Here is a 15,391-nt window from a genome sequence, read left to right as displayed (position 1 = left end):
TCCTTGAGTTGATTAGGACCGCTGCTTATCCCAGTAATAAACCTTTTCGAGTTCAAACATTGATCGACAGTTGACACCATAGAAAGCTTAAGCAGGAGAAAACAATTAAGATTGAAGGCCACTGAGTTACATAATACAAACAATACACATTTGTGCTCTCTTCAAAATGCTCAAAATCACATGCAGCCAAAAAACCTTGCATGAAACAATTGACCACAAAAGTGGGAAACTCAAGGGAACAAAAAGGCTGATGAATGAAGTGCACTACAGCAGAAGTTTTAGGGAAGTTCTGCGGCAATAGAAATATTCTTTTCTTTTTTCTTTTTTTAAGAAAGAATGCCGAATGGGGTTTGCATCAACTGAAGTCTGAAGGACATGTACAATGGCGACCAAACCATATCAATGCAGTGCAGTTACTGACTTCTTAACGATGTGTGTCGTCAAGAAATTTTCCATAGAAGAGGTATGAGCAGGCGGCAACTACTTGTGAAATGTAAGCAATCAAGATCTTAATACAGCAGAATCCATCACTGGCAGGATGAAGTCATTGGTACTCATCTGGCAACTCCAAGTTTACGTTCTGAAGCATCTCCCATTTTTTCTTCCTTTTTGTTCCAAATGCAGGCAAATCTGGAATAAAGTCAAGATGAATCTAATGTATAAATTCATAGTTTTGATTGAGACAGAGTTGAAAATAGGTAGTCCTACAAGATAATGTCATTTAAAACAATTAAATGAGAATGAAATCCTATGAATTGATTAAGAAGGGCTCAACAGCAATAGACCAATCCTATGACAAAACTTGTTCACATAATATGCAAATCACGATGTCATCGCTAAACCAACAAATGACCTATTGTTCACCAAACGCAATGCTCTATCAAACTGTATTCCGGCCCAATCCCATGACAGTAAATGGCAATTATTTGGAAAAGGAGCAGTTTCGTTATTCATACTAGGTGGAAATCTACAAAACAACAACATCATCTATTTCTTTATTTTTCTGCCCCGGAAGAATGTGTCAGAATATTTTTGATATTAATATGTTGATGTTTACCTCCTTGTGGATATATCGGGTTGTAATGAACCTCCGCCCAAAAGCTTAGAAGAATTACTGCACAGAACAAGTCAACAACAAAAAAGACATAATGTATTTCTAGATGCATATGGCTTTTCAGAATCTCTATTAAATCTTTAAACTGTGATGAACAGATTGGCTTGGCCTGTGACCATAGCATGCTTACTATCATGCTTTAGCACTGTAACATAATCTCGCTCCTCTCCCTCTTAAGACACCTTTTCATGAGACATGCTATGAAACATACCTCGTTTTGATCTTTGAACATTTGGAAGAATCTCGATGTAGCAAGTGTCCTTGAAAGATGTTATAACGAATATTTTAACACCGTACTGCAACCAATCACTAACACGTCTCAGACAGCAGAATATGTAATCTATTTGCAAACAGAGAAAGATATACAACCAGCCTCGGGTAATGATTAGAAGATTTTGAGTTTAAGGGAGAGAGGCAATAATAAAGAACACACATATCCATGTCAATCAAAAAATATCGCACAACTGGCCCATTTGGAAAAGATGCAGTGTCTTCAAGGAAAACTTATATTTGACTCACACTAGACCATATTGCATGTTCAATTGAAGTGACTATATATGGATGATCTCAAGATCCTCTTCCACAAGCAGCTTATCAAACCTCATTCTACTTGAAGTCAGTCCCAATGAAGGGAATCCTATTTTTGAAGCATGGGGATATAAAATTGGAAGCCTTTGCTGATGCAAATTGAGCGAATTGAGTGCATGCTAGGCGCATCACTTGATGTTGCTGAAGTTTTTTGTCCTAGTCATGGGGTGGTGTAAGAAGCAGCTGTAGAGGCAGAATGCAGTGAAATTTCGACTATAGAGTCATGGCTATGGAGTGTGTGATTCCATAATACGGCTGCTAGTAATAAGGGAAGGTGACTAATCAAAGCACACTAAAGTTGATGCACTTTATAAAGGAGATACTCAAGCAATGCATGATTTATAATTTTCTATATACACTTCGTGAAGTCTGAAAAACGATTAGTTGATGTATTTACCAAGAGTAGGTCCATGAGTAACATCTATGCACCAAGTTTAGGGGTCCTAGAATTGCAGAAATGTTATGTATTCTGGAACTGGGGAATAATCATATATTCTGTTTGATAGTTAAAAGGATGATCATATTTTTTGTTTGACAGTTAAAATGATGTCAACTTTAGTTTTAATGTAAAATTCATAGCACATTTTAATTCATTTTCCGTTTTATTCTCTTTTTTCTTCCTCTGTTAGGCAACTCCAAACCCCAAATCAGCTTCAACAGTCTAGCTAAATTAATCTCAAACACTAACAAACAGACCATATCATTCCCGGATTCACCCCTACAGTTCTTTTATCTTGTCATAGCCAAGCTCCACAAGCTTCTTTACTGAAAGTGACTATTATAATCAAACAAGGAAGGGCATTGAAAATCGACCAACAGTATATGTTTGCTATCCTTGCACTAAGTTTAGGGGACGACTAGATTGCAGAAATGTTTTGTATTCTAGAACTGGGGAATAATCATGTATTCTGTTTGATAGCTAAATTCAACTGCAGTTTTACTGTAAAATTCACAGCACACTTTTTAATTCAATGTCCGTTTTATTCTCTCCTTTCTTCCTCTGTTAGGCAACTCCAAAACCCCAAATCAGCTCCAACAGTCTAGCTAAATCAAACTCAAACTCAAACAAAACCAATCATGTCATTGCCCGTATTTACCCCTACAGTTTTTAGCTTGTCATAGCGAAGATCCACAAGCTTCATAATCAAAAGAGGAAGCGCATTAAAAATTGATCAATGGTATATGTTTGCTATGCTTGCATCTGGAGAACCAATTTTCAATATCCACTTTGCACCCCTATTAAATGAATTAAAATAGAGTAGCAATGTGCTGCAAGTTAGCTTACTTATAAGAATTATCAATAATAGCAATAGTTTCAGTTAAATCAAAAAGCAAAATCAAAGTCACAGAATCCTACCGAATCTGCAACAGCCCGTAAAGTGACATGATCACCCCATTCCCCATTCCTGTTATTGTCCGCATTGTGGTAAAAGGAAAGTCAAGATTTACCCATAATAAGAATGATCAAGTCAACAAAAGTAACAGGGATATACTTTGACATCTTTTCCAAATAGTCACCATAAGCCATTGGAACATATCCCTCGTATATCTCCGGATAAGACTTAAGCTGATAATCCGAATGTTGCAAAATAAGGAACAAATATATGTAAGGTTCACAAAGAAATACAACTCAATTAACTTAAGGAACTATAGGCTGAACTATAATAGCCAACCTGATTTACAACTTGCTGCCTCACAAACTCATGATGCTCAGCAGTTCGATAAAATTGATCTGAGAGAGCGCGAAACTGGTAACATTATCAACTTAATGAGAAATCAGGTGTATGAATTATACCAAACACCATACTTCAATGACCACCAGTAAGTTAATCACAGCACCAAGAGTTGACAACCAAATTACCATAAAACGAACAGAATGAGCAACGGAGATCATATGTGTGTGTGTCTAAGCCAAGAAGAACATCCATAAACTTTCTGATACAACCTTGAACAATAATAGGAGAACAAGTCGTGTGCTATCATATGCATGAAAGAAGGCAACTCTTACATGTGGAGATGCACTGCACCCAAACACACACTGAGCAATGTAGAATCACAAATATCATACCCCACATGATGCAGCTGCAAGATTCATTTTGATGTTCATGTGAATAAGTCTATCAGTTGATATACTAATGTCAATTGTCAGATAACACCTTAAGTGCACTTTACCAAAGAGCCATATGAATATTAACCCAAATTTACCCCATAGACCATACTTGATAGGTAACGAATAGAGAAGCATAATAACTAAAAGTTCTAATCTGTTAGTTTACATGACATGGAGGGAGGGGGAAAATCCATCAACTTCCCTGTTTTAAAGATTAGCAAGTCTATTAAGACGTAGTTAGAAGGTCAACAATAATTTTCTTTTGTGAAATATATGGAGTAAATTAATATTCTAAAATTATATATCACAATATGACGGCAGAAAAGGGAGTGGAACACCAATTCTGAAAAGTGATACGACAATAATTAAGCTTTGAACAAGGCAAGTAGTGAGAAGAAGGCGGAGTCAAAACTAATACTGCAATATTCAATTACTTGACGCAAAGGAAGGCTTTCTTAATCCATGACAATATGCCCCATGTGATGCTATGAAAACTAAGGGATGGCAAATAACTTAATTTAATTGAGCCAGAAATAGCTAACCTGACAATTACCATCACCGTCAACTTTTCGCTCAACCAAATCATACACCTGCAGTCTACAGAAGAAAAGGCATAATAGCAATGACATTTCACACCCTTTATAGATATAGAAAGACTTGCTAGAAGACATAAGAAGATGTACATCTGAAAAAAGAAAGACGAAGATGGATAAGAAAAGAAAGAGAGGAAGAAACCATTCACATAAGTCATATAAAAGAATACAGACAAGTTACCTGTCCAATAACCTTTGATGATCTAATGTGGCTTCATCAATGGAGGGTATTTCTCCATTGATTCTAGGAACATGCTGCACCAAACCAGCAACAAATACCAAAATTTATCGCGGGCACTTTCGAGGATGTCAAAGTCAAGTGGCCAAAGCAAACATCAGAAGAGGTCAGAATAAAATGTAAATATTATCTCTAATCAGTCATTTAGTTATCAGTTATTAAATAAAATATTGCATCCCTCATTAGAGAAATTAACTTACAAAAGACCCAAATTACTTTAGTATGCATGTGAAATTTAAATGAAAACAATCCATCAAATTCGTTCAGTGTAGAAATTCAAAAAACATTTCAGGTTGGTACAGATGGCAGTAGACCTAAGCATGATATCCCAAATTCAAGATAACACTCAGGCAGTGGCAATTAAACTTGCTCAAGGAATAAAATTAAAACCAGTAGGCCCAAAACCACAGAACATGCCGTATGTCCGAAAAAATTCATCAGAGATTAGAGGCTATCTTTATGCTACTGCACTTACTGGAACAGAGACCATCTGATTCAACCATTTTTCAACTCCGCCATCAAAAGCATATTCATCTGCCAACTTCAGTGGATAAGACCACTCCTGCCCACCGTACGCCATTTCTTGAGGACTAGAACACGAACTAGGAGGTAGCATCTCATCTATCTCTTCCTCTTGGCCCTCCTGACCTAAAAATTGCAAATGATATTTACCCAGCTCACAACCTATATGTTCACATCTAGATTGCCATTTGTCAGAAGAAAACCTACCAGAACCATAGTTTATGATGGATTGATCCAGCCAACCTTGTTGGAATGCACATGCTTCTGAATGTTCTTCCCCTTCATGTGGAGATTCAGGCAGATCTCCAATGCCAAGCTGTGCTTGAAAAGCATGTCCAATACGCTCATCACTTTCTACATTGTACGACTGCAGGTCACACTGATCTTCCTTGAAATATTTTCCAGTAAAAGAATCAGTATCATCTTGTGCAATAGTGCCACAATACCCGCAATTAGAATATGGATCACTTTCAAACAACTGGAGGCCCCACCTAACAACGTCAGGATCTTGCTCATGTGTTATCATTTGCAGCGTACACAACTAATTTCAAAACCAACAATCTATTTTATTCTAAGCGCGTCTGAACAGTAGGAGTGTGATTTTACCTGCAGGAATTCAAAATATTCCACATTAAGAAAATGTCTTTCAAGTCAAAAATAAATCTGGATTCAGAAAAAAAAAAACCCATCAGCAAGAGGAAGTGTTGGATTAAGTGCTATTACTCATTTCTTTTTCTAAAACAAACATCTTCCTAGGAGTCCCTTCTAAATTACAGCCCTCTGAATGCCTCTATCCTATTTTAATAAAAAAATGTTTCATAAAAAGTTAGAGCCATTGAAGGGAACAAATGACTAAATAATCTGGTATTAATCCCAAACAGCTGCATGCCAAACATCCTGAAAATTTGGGGAAAAGTACAACAATATGGCTTTATAAATCCAACTTCATAACTCTCTCATGCATTTTGATGTATAAAGATAAGCATGAACAAAAATGTGGACAAAACTCAAGAAATTTGACTATTTGAGCAATATAAATTGAACAAATGAGTAACTGAGCTACTTTAGGAGGAAAGCTACATAACACAATGTGATAGTGTTAGACGAACTAAGATCCACATGGTACAAGAAACTTGATATATTAAACTCAAGCAAAAGATTTGCTAAAACCTATCATAGATTTATTCGAGCCTATAACACTCCTACTTCAGTCACATCTCCTGCCCCCACGCGTAGCTTACAAATGGAAACCTATGTATTTACTGAAGTTCATCAATAGATCCTAAAAATCATCTCAATTTGAACTGTTTCTCTCTCCAATTTAAGTAATTGCGAATTGAAACGGGGCTTCGCTTCAATCTCACTCTTAGAAGCTATATAGTAATACCCAAAAAAAAGAAGAAAACTTTCATAACTAATAGAGAATTAAAGCAAAAACTACAGCACAGGATAAAAGATAGATGAAATCAAATTTCAACTACGCATCAGTAGTTCAGTACAATAATTAAAATTAAATTTAAGGAAAAAAAAAACAGAGTTGTCCTCTCTAAGCTCAAACAAATGGCATTGCCGAAGGAGAAACCATTTCGGTGTGGAATAGCATTTCAAGTGACAACTACACACATTTTCTTCTTCACTATTCCTGTATTTAGCTAGATTTTCTCGGTAACCAAACAGAACCGTACAAAAATTCTCAAAAAATAAATAGAAAAAATTTCTTGAGAAGAACACATTCGTAATCAAAAATATAAACGAAATCAGAAAGATGATCGAAACACACCTTGTGCTCAAAGCAGGCCACAGCCAGAGAAGATGCAATGCTATTGCTTACTTAAAAAAGGCTTACTTATTTACAATCTACAGAGGGATCAAAATGGAAAGTGACGGACGTCACCTGGACTACGTTTTCAGCTTTCAATGTGATGGATTTATTCACGGAAAATTTGTCAGAGAGAAACGACGTTAATTGACGGCAAAAATATCTACTGAAATTTGTCCTTCACTTTCCACCCCTGTGCTTTTTATTTAAACTGAATAGACCCCGTCGATTTTCAATTGCACAGGGGTACCCTGCCCTATCTCACTTTAGAGCAAATGCAATAGGACATTTTTTCTATCAAATAAAAAGTTAAATCAAATACGTATCCCAATATAATTATATCAACAAAACACATCTTCCAATACAGCTACATCAGCAAAACATAAATTCTCATACATTATTTCTTCCTCCAACAACATTTCATGTCTTCATGTTATCTCCAACAAAACTATATCAAAACACAAAAATCTTAATACAGCCACATCGACAAAACAAGTCTCCCAATACAGCCACATCAGCAAAACACATATTCCAATACAATCACATCAATAAAACATAAAATTCAATATAATTTTGTTAGCCCAATAAAATTTTACCATTGTGATTGTTCTTATGGGTGACCCAATCGACACTTTCTGTTGATGTTTTTACCAACGGTGTTATGGTATGAAAATTTTCAGTCTACCCAAAAATCTAATGGTATAGAAATGGTTTAAATTTAGAATTATTAATAGGAATTAATAACTTTGATAGTAAAACCTTATTATTGGTTCATCAATTAAATTCCATGTTGACATATAATTTCACTAGCAAAATATATTCAAGGATGTTTACGCAATCAGACAAAATTTCAGAGGCGTAGAAGCATATTTCCCAAAAAGCAAACAACTAGTCAACAAAAGGTCAGGGATATTTTCTTTTTCTTGACCCATGCGACGGTTGCGTAGCGAAATATGTACAACGGCCTAAACTAAATCCCCTGAGGCGCCCTCAATAACCTTCCTCTTCCTACGGCAATTATCTCTCCCCGCCATTTCTTCCTCCGAACAATACACACCCCCCTCTCTCTCTCCTATTCTGGACCCTAACCTTCTTCTCCATGTCTCTTCAATCAATCGCACATGGACGCGCTTGCCATTTCAAGCTTTTGCAATTACATTACGCATTTCACCTCAACAATGCCCGCATAAGGGAGGATAATTTGTTATTTAGGTTTTGTGTTGTTGGAGATAGCGATGAGCAGTAGAGAGAACGTTAATGCGGATGGTCGCCTTCATTTTGTCTCTGTTTTCGTACTGTTCGTGATTGTTCTGAGTTCACCGCGCCCGGCTGCGTGTCAAGATGAGAGCAGCTATAACAATCCGGCCGCCGCACAGATCTTCTCGGACATGGTTTTTAAAAGCTTTTCTAATATAACCTCCGTCTTTAAAGATGACATCAAAGAGCAGTTTGGGTTTTGCATAGAGGATGTGTACGTCACTCTTTTATTAGCTTTGTTTTCGTTTCTTGTGTTATGCTTGTTTCTTTTCTGGCGGAACTTTTATCGAATAGTTGGAGTCCGTTATGGAATTGGACATTTTTTTTTTGGTTGTCAGGGATGCTGATTGGGATGCGGCATTCAATTTCTCAAAAAATACGGCGTTCTTGTCCAATTGCGCCAAAAAAACCAAAGGTAACATGCAATGGCTCGATTTTCGTTTCAAAGGCAAGCAACAATCAATATAGGTCATTCGCCTGGGATTGTGTTGTAGTTTGGATCTATTGTTGGGATCAATCTAAGTGCACAATGGTGTTGAACGTTTTACAACTTACTAGTTCAGAATTAATCAAGTAAACTCCGTAATGAGGTTCATCTTGACCAGATTATTGACAGAACCACATTCTAGTGTGTATTTATCTTGTTCATGGTTCTAAAATAAAAGTCCCCAAAAGTCATGCTACTTCTGCTAAATTGCTTGCTGACTGCACCTGAATAATATATCTGATTTTTGTTTTCTGGTGATTCCATAGGAGATATGTCACAACGTCTGTGCACAGCAGCAGAAATAAAGTTCTACTTCTCTAGCTTCTATGAAAGAGGGTCAAAGAGAGCCAATTATTTAAAACCTAACAAGAACTGTAATTTGAGCTCTTGGGTATCTGGTTGTGAGCCAGGATGGGCTTGCAGTGCTGGTGGTCAGAAAGTTGATCTCAAAAACTCGAAGGACATGCCTGTTAGAACTGCTACTTGTGCACCTTGTTGTGAGGGTTTCTTCTGCCCTCATGGTATTACTTGCATGATCCGTAAGTACTTGAAAACCTGCAAATGATGATATTGTGATCACGAATGACATTTCATGTTTTAAGTATAGTCACTTGCTGGAAAATCCTTTTTATAATTATGGAGAGCAATAATTGGTTATTCAATTGGGAGTGATGTACCGTGTCCTATGAGCTCCTTTGAAATTTGAATTTTGTTGCGCAGTTTGACCAAATGTAGGATTGGCTGTCAAATGGTCGTACTAGGTTACAAAAGTTTCTGACTTTGTTTATTTTTTCTGTCATCTCTAAGAAATATTTTGGACTCAAAATCCTGACAATCTATTATTTTCTTTTCCTTTTGTTTTGTGTTGCATGAAGCTTGCCCGTTGGGTGCTTTCTGCCCACTTGCAAAACTAAATAAAACGACAGGCATATGTGACCCGTAAGTTTATTATTTTTTTTTGATATTTCTTGTTGAATCTCTGCAGTTTCTTCTGCTTTAGCTTGCATTAATAATTATCAGCAGAAATATCATGCAGATACCATTACCAACTTCCTCCTGGGCAGCTAAACCATACCTGTGGGGGTGCCGATGTTTGGGCTGATATAGAGAGTAGTAGCGAAGTATTCTGTTCAGCAGGATCATACTGTCCATCTACAGTCCAGAAAATTCCATGCAGTAGTGGGTATTGACTATTGAGAACTATCCCGGAACTTCTAGCTGTCACCTATAGCATTGCCATACGCTATTTCGTTTTTTTTTTAAAATTTAGCTATCAATAGCTCAGCTTAGTTATAGATGTAGTTTTTTAACTCTCAAACTTTTTATGGTCATATTTTCTCTTTTCTTTGCCACTAATTGATTTTGTTTTCATTTACAATATTTCAGGCATTTCTGCAGGACAGGTTCTACTTCTCAACAAAGTAAGTTTCACAACCTCTTTGAAATGAATTTAGCACAATGACACTTGGATTTATCTCTTCTTTATTGTCTTCCAAGACTGTTTTAATGTTCTAATACAACCTTCATGGCAATTTTGAAATGAATTAAGGACAATGGGCAATCGCGTCACTGAATGCTAGTGTTTTATCTGAGTGCTAACAGCCACACATTTAAATTAGGACCATTCTTTGTTATGTTCTCATGTGCATGTCTATTATTGGAGTTGGGAACATACTTTTGCACTTGACATCACTACACTTGTCTAGAAAACCTCTATGACATTTGAATGTGAATTTAATTAGCTTTGCCTCGTTGGTTTTGAGAGCATATAACATTTACCATTGAACATGCAGGTTGCTTTCGGCTGGCAACTTGTAAGCCAAAATCAGAAAATCAGAACATCACTGCATACGGCGTCTTACTTTTTGTGAGTGTTTGCCTTCTAATTCTTGAAATGATAAAAGATTAGGGCCTCTATGACTCCTACATCTGTGGGATAAATATTTCCATCACGGTGAATTTCTAAGTTCATCCATGCTTACCTGATTTCTTAACAGCTTTTGGTTGCGAATTATTTATTTTGCTTGAGTATGCTTTGACTTGCGCTTAAGTATATATAGTAAGTACAAGTGTTTGATTTTCTTAACAAAATCTTTTGGCGCTAGAATACATCCTGGTGCCAATATTGCTCCACATTGAAAAGGTACTTGGGTCTTGGGTTAACCCAATCGATAACTTGATTGCAATGCATCCATCGCAATGCTTTGATATTATGCAAAATTAACTTGCTATTTTCTTTTTTCATATTTATAGCATCAAAAAAAATGATGGGCACTCTTTTCTGCGTGTGGCAATTCTTGATGAAATCATTTTTTCAACCTCTCAAACAAACTGGGTGGCCTCAACAATTCCATTGTTCCTCTGTATACTCTAAATTTGTGGTCATTTGAATATAATGTCTAACCTGATTTTTCTCATTCATTGTAGGCTGGATTAAGTTTTGTGCTTATCATTATATTTAACTGCTCTGACCAAGTTCTCGCAACTCGAGAGAGAAGACAGGCGAAAACCAGGGAAAAGGCAGTTCAAACTGTGAGAGAAACTGCACAAGCTCGTGAGAAGTGGAAATCTGCTAAAGACATTGCTAAGAAGCATGCAATTGGATTACAAACACAGTTATCACGCACATTTTCTCGCAGGAAATCTCAAAGGCAACCAGACCAGCTGAGAGGTCTGGGTCAAGCTAAACCTGGATTGGATGCTGCCTTACCACCTAATCCGTTGGGTTTTACAGGGCAGTCATCTGCTGCAGCTAAAGGGAAGAAAAAGGGAAAGAGCAACCTCACACAAATGCTGCATGAAATTGAGAGCAACCCTGAGGGTGATGAAGGGTTCAATCTGGAGATAGGAGATAAAAACTACAAAAAGAATGCACCTAGGGGTAAGCAGTTGCATACTCAAAGCCAAATGTTCAGGTATGCATATGGCCAAATTGAAAGGGAAAAAGCTTTACAAGAGCAGAATAAAAACTTGACCTTCTCCGGAGTTATCTCAATGGCTGGTGATATTGAAATTAGAAAGAGGCTTATGATAGAGGTTGCTTTCAAGGATTTAACCCTCACTTTGAAAGGGAAGAACAAGCATTTGCTTAGATGTGTGACTGGGAAACTGATGCCTGGTCGAGTTTCTGCCGTCATGGGCCCATCTGGGGCTGGTAAAACAACATTTCTTTCCGCTTTGACTGGGAAAGCAGCTGGATGCACCATGTCTGGTATGGTTCTTGTAAATGGGAAGATGGAACCTATTCGATCCTACAAAAAAGTTATTGGTTTTGTCCCCCAAGATGACATTGTGCATGGAAACTTGACAGTGGAGGAGAATCTCTGGTTTAGTGCAAGATGCAGGTAGGCCTCACTTTATCAGGCACCACTGATGCGCCGTGCATGTTTGTTCATATCTAATCTATCTTCTAGATTCCTTTACTTTTCTCTCATACGCACACATAAGCAGATGCCTATGCGGCACAACTAAAAAAATCTATATATGTACACGTATACTGGATCTCTGGAAGTCACTGTGTCGAGTTGCCATTTTTTCCCTTTCTTTCTCTCCTATCTTCCTCGCACATTTCTTTTTCTGATATTAAAATTTTGCAGACTCGAAGCTGATTTGCCGAAACCGGAAAAAGTTCTGGTTGTTGAAAGAGTCATTGAGTCATTGGGCTTGCAGCCAGTGCGGGATTCTCTTGTCGGGACAGTAGAAAAGCGAGGAATATCAGGAGGTCAGAGAAAACGTGTAAATGTTGGGCTGGAAATGGTCATGGAACCTTCACTTCTGATTTTAGATGAACCCACATCTGGTTTGGATAGTTCATCTTCCCAATTATTATTAAGAGCTCTTCGACGTGAAGCTCTTGAAGGAGTAAATATTTGCATGGTTGTCCACCAACCGAGGTAAAATTACTTGTTTAAAATCATAAGAATCCTTTTCTCTATGAAATTTAATATCTTTCATTTGATCTTTCTCTAAATTGTGCATTCTTCCATTTTTTATGTTACAAAAGATTTTGAGGTAAACAAAATAGTATCCACCTCTGCATAAGGTTCGAGTAATTATGAAGTGATAAATTATTTTTCGTCTTTCAGCTACACCTTGTTCAGGATGTTTGATGATTTAATCCTTCTAGCCAAGGGTGGTCTCACAGTATATCACGGACCAGTGAAAAAAGTTGAAGAATATTTTATTGGCCTTGGGATTAATGTTCCAGAGCGTGTTAATCCACCAGATTATTTCATAGACATTCTGGAAGGAATATTAAAACCGAAAACAAGCACAGGGGTTACTTACAAGCAACTTCCAATTAGGTGGATGCTACATAATGGTTATCCAGTTCCCATGGACATGTTACAGAGTGCTGATGGATTGGCAGCATCTGCCGGTGAAAACTCTGCTCATGGAGGAGGTTCGGTTAATGGTGGAGATGGACAGTCTTTTGCTGGAGATTTTTGGCAGGATGTGAAGTGTAATGTTGAGATGAAGAAAGACACTTTACAACATAATTTTCTAAAATCAGGTGACTTATCTGATCGAAAAACCCCTGGCGTCTTTCGGCAATACAAATACTTCCTTGGGAGGTGAGTTTGTATCTCGTCTTTCAGACTTTTGCTAAATCATTCTTGTTCTTCTCCAATCAAGTTTCTAGATTCATTTCCTATTGTATTGGTTAGTATGGATGTACATGGAAACTGATAAAATTAGGACTCTGTCTGGGTAAAACTTCATCTTTTTGTTGCTGCTCAAGGAATGTCATTTAGTTTGCACTCTTTAAAGTATTTGAGCTTGATTTGTTCTGAAACTGTCTTCTCTCCAGGGTTGGTAAGCAGCGACTACGAGAAGCGAGAACACAAGCTGTAGATTATTTGATTTTATTGCTGGCTGGAATCTGCTTAGGAACACTTGCTAAAGTGAGCGACGAAACTTTTGGGGCAGTTGGTTATACCTACACTGTCATTGCAGTTTGTAAGTTAAAATCTTCAAAATTCTTGGATATTCAATCTTGCAATGTGCATTCACTCCCTCAAATCTGCTAATGTATTGTATTAACACTTGGTGAACAGTTTGTTATTGGCTTTCACAGGTATATTTCTACGAGTATCAAATTTCTCACCCATCCATTTTTTTATTAACTTTCAGCTCTCCTATGCAAAATTGCGGCGTTGAGATCGTTTTCTATGGACAAGTTACACTACTGGAGAGAAAGTGCTTCCGGGATGAGTTCCATGGCTTACTTTCTTTCAAAGGATACAGTTGACCATTTCAATACAATTATCAAGCCCTTGGTGTATCTCTCAATGTTCTACTTCTTCAATAATCCTAGATCATCCGTCACAGATAATTATATTGTTTTAGTCTGTCTGGTGTACTGCGTGACAGGCATAGCGTACGCATTGGCCCTTTTCTTGGAACCTGGTCCAGCCCAACTGGTGAGAACTAATAAAAAACTCATGAGCCACAGAAAATTGATGACTTCATGCGCGCGCACACATACACATTAGCATATATGATGGGTTTGGCCTATGCTGGTGACAGCAAACAGCCTCGCTTATGCATAGCCATTGAGAACTCTTCTTTTTGTTAATGCAGTGGTCAGTGCTTCTTCCCGTCGTTTTGACTCTGATCGCAACTCATACCGAAAACAGCAAAATTGTGGAGAAAATATCCAACTTGTGCTACACCAAGTGGGCCTTGGAGGCATTTGTGGTATCAAATGCTAAAAGGTTTGACAGAACTTTTCTTCTCCATATGCTGCTTTTACTCAATTTTACGTTTACTGACGTTGATTTACTCTATTACTTGCAGATATTCTGGAGTGTGGATCATCACAAGATGTGGTTCGCTTATGACAAATGGATATGATCTTAATCATTACAGTAGTTCCTTATTCTTCCTTGTCCTCACCGGCGTAGCCAGTCGTGTCATTGCCTTCATTATAATGGTGACCTTCCAAAAGAAGTAGATGTACCCTTGCTTTTCTCCATTCTTCTTGGACGACATTGAAAGATCTGATAAAGTCCTCGAGCTTCTAGAGTAACTCATACGGCCTTGAACACAATCGTTAAAAGGCGATATAACATGCTAACGGAATAGAGGAGCTCGCAGGAATGATCGCATTCAGATGCATTGAAGTAGACCAGTTATCCTAACTTGAACACAAGTTGGGTTTCAATTGTATTAGTATCATTACTTGTATAGTAACCCTTGAATGACAGACAACCGTATAATGCAGTTTGAGTCTGTTATTGCAGCTCTCTTCTTCTGTGATTCACTACAAGGTTCAGAAGCCCACAAAACGTAGACGGTCTCAAAAGACTATTAAACAGCACATGGGACTTTATTGCATAAATATTTTCCCTTATTAAGGTCCTTTGTTAGAGTAATTATAAATTTTACCACAACCCACTTTTCTATTCATATTGATTTTTTTTATGAACCTAAACTCGAGCCATCAAGTCTGCAGATAAGTTGGGCTAAGACCCAACACGTTGTCACAAAGGATTTTTTAAATTGGGCCTTCATGTGTGTAATAGGTTGGCCCGGCGAGCAGTTTTGGTTAGGGTTTCATAAACTATTGGGCCGTGGTCTTAGGCCTTGACAACCCTTAAAGTAATTTCCGATCAAATTGTGCCTTCGCGTGTGTAATAGGCTAGCTAGGCCCAACCCGGC

General features: G+C 37.5%; 2 protein-coding genes across 4 annotated transcripts; one reads left to right on the top strand and one right to left on the bottom strand.

The window, feature by feature from the left end:
• Positions 1–136: 136 nt before the first annotated feature.
• LOC119990809 (OVARIAN TUMOR DOMAIN-containing deubiquitinating enzyme 12-like) lies at positions 137–7,005 on the bottom strand. 3 transcript variants are annotated; one of them, XM_038836920.1, is made up of 11 exons: positions 6,946–7,005; positions 5,373–5,771; positions 5,119–5,291; positions 4,587–4,660; positions 4,355–4,409; positions 3,376–3,450; positions 3,196–3,269; positions 3,060–3,108; positions 1,326–1,410; positions 1,058–1,114; positions 146–630 (listed from the first exon to the last, which is right to left on the bottom strand). In XM_038836920.1, exons 2-11 carry the CDS (start codon positions 5,689–5,691, stop codon positions 545–547), a joined length of 1,047 nt encoding a protein of 348 aa, XP_038692848.1. In that variant the 5' UTR covers positions 5,692–5,771; positions 6,946–7,005; the 3' UTR covers positions 146–544. The 3 variants fall into 3 exon arrangements, with proteins under 3 accessions (XP_038692849.1, XP_038692848.1, XP_038692850.1); XM_038836921.1 differs by lacking the exon at positions 1,058–1,114 and having other exon boundaries at positions 137–630; XM_038836922.1 differs by lacking the exons at positions 146–630; positions 1,058–1,114; positions 1,326–1,410 and adding an exon at positions 1,418–2,938.
• Positions 7,006–7,961: 956 nt separating this feature from the next.
• Positions 7,962–15,059, top strand: LOC119990889 (ABC transporter G family member 28). Its single transcript, XM_038837020.1, has 14 exons — positions 7,962–8,455; positions 8,580–8,656; positions 8,995–9,267; positions 9,604–9,667; positions 9,765–9,911; positions 10,115–10,149; positions 10,522–10,595; positions 11,156–12,072; positions 12,325–12,621; positions 12,814–13,302; positions 13,539–13,687; positions 13,862–14,151; positions 14,312–14,445; positions 14,528–15,059. The coding sequence occupies exons 1-14, from the start codon at positions 8,220–8,222 to the stop codon at positions 14,682–14,684; spliced, it is 3,339 nt and encodes a 1,112-aa protein (XP_038692948.1). The 5' UTR covers positions 7,962–8,219; the 3' UTR covers positions 14,685–15,059.
• The last annotated feature ends 332 nt before the right edge of the window (positions 15,060–15,391 follow it).

This window comes from Tripterygium wilfordii, chromosome 22, assembly GCF_013401445.1.
Source record: "Tripterygium wilfordii isolate XIE 37 chromosome 22, ASM1340144v1, whole genome shotgun sequence".
Taxonomy (NCBI): Eukaryota; Viridiplantae; Streptophyta; class Magnoliopsida; order Celastrales; family Celastraceae; genus Tripterygium; species Tripterygium wilfordii.
Note: the sequence above shows the minus strand (reverse complement) of the source record. Positions and strands in the feature narration are given on the sequence as shown.

Coding starts and splice junctions, on each gene's coding strand:
- LOC119990809 (XM_038836920.1), bottom strand. CDS start 5,691: ATGATAACACATGAGCAAGATCCTGACGTTGTTAGGTGGGGCCTCCAG. Junction 4,661..5,118: donor ATCAGATGGTCTCTGTTCCA/GTAAGTGCAGTA, acceptor GGTTTGGTGCAG/CATGTTCCTAGAATCAATGG. Junction 3,109..3,195: donor TATTTGGAAAAGATGTCAAA/GTATATCCCTGT, acceptor GGACAATAACAG/GAATGGGGAATGGGGTGATC.
- LOC119990889 (XM_038837020.1), top strand. CDS start 8,220: ATGAGCAGTAGAGAGAACGTTAATGCGGATGGTCGCCTTCATTTTGTC. Junction 12,073..12,324: donor TGGTTTAGTGCAAGATGCAG/GTAGGCCTCACT, acceptor AAAATTTTGCAG/ACTCGAAGCTGATTTGCCGA. Junction 13,688..13,861: donor CTACACTGTCATTGCAGTTT/GTAAGTTAAAAT, acceptor ATTAACTTTCAG/CTCTCCTATGCAAAATTGCG.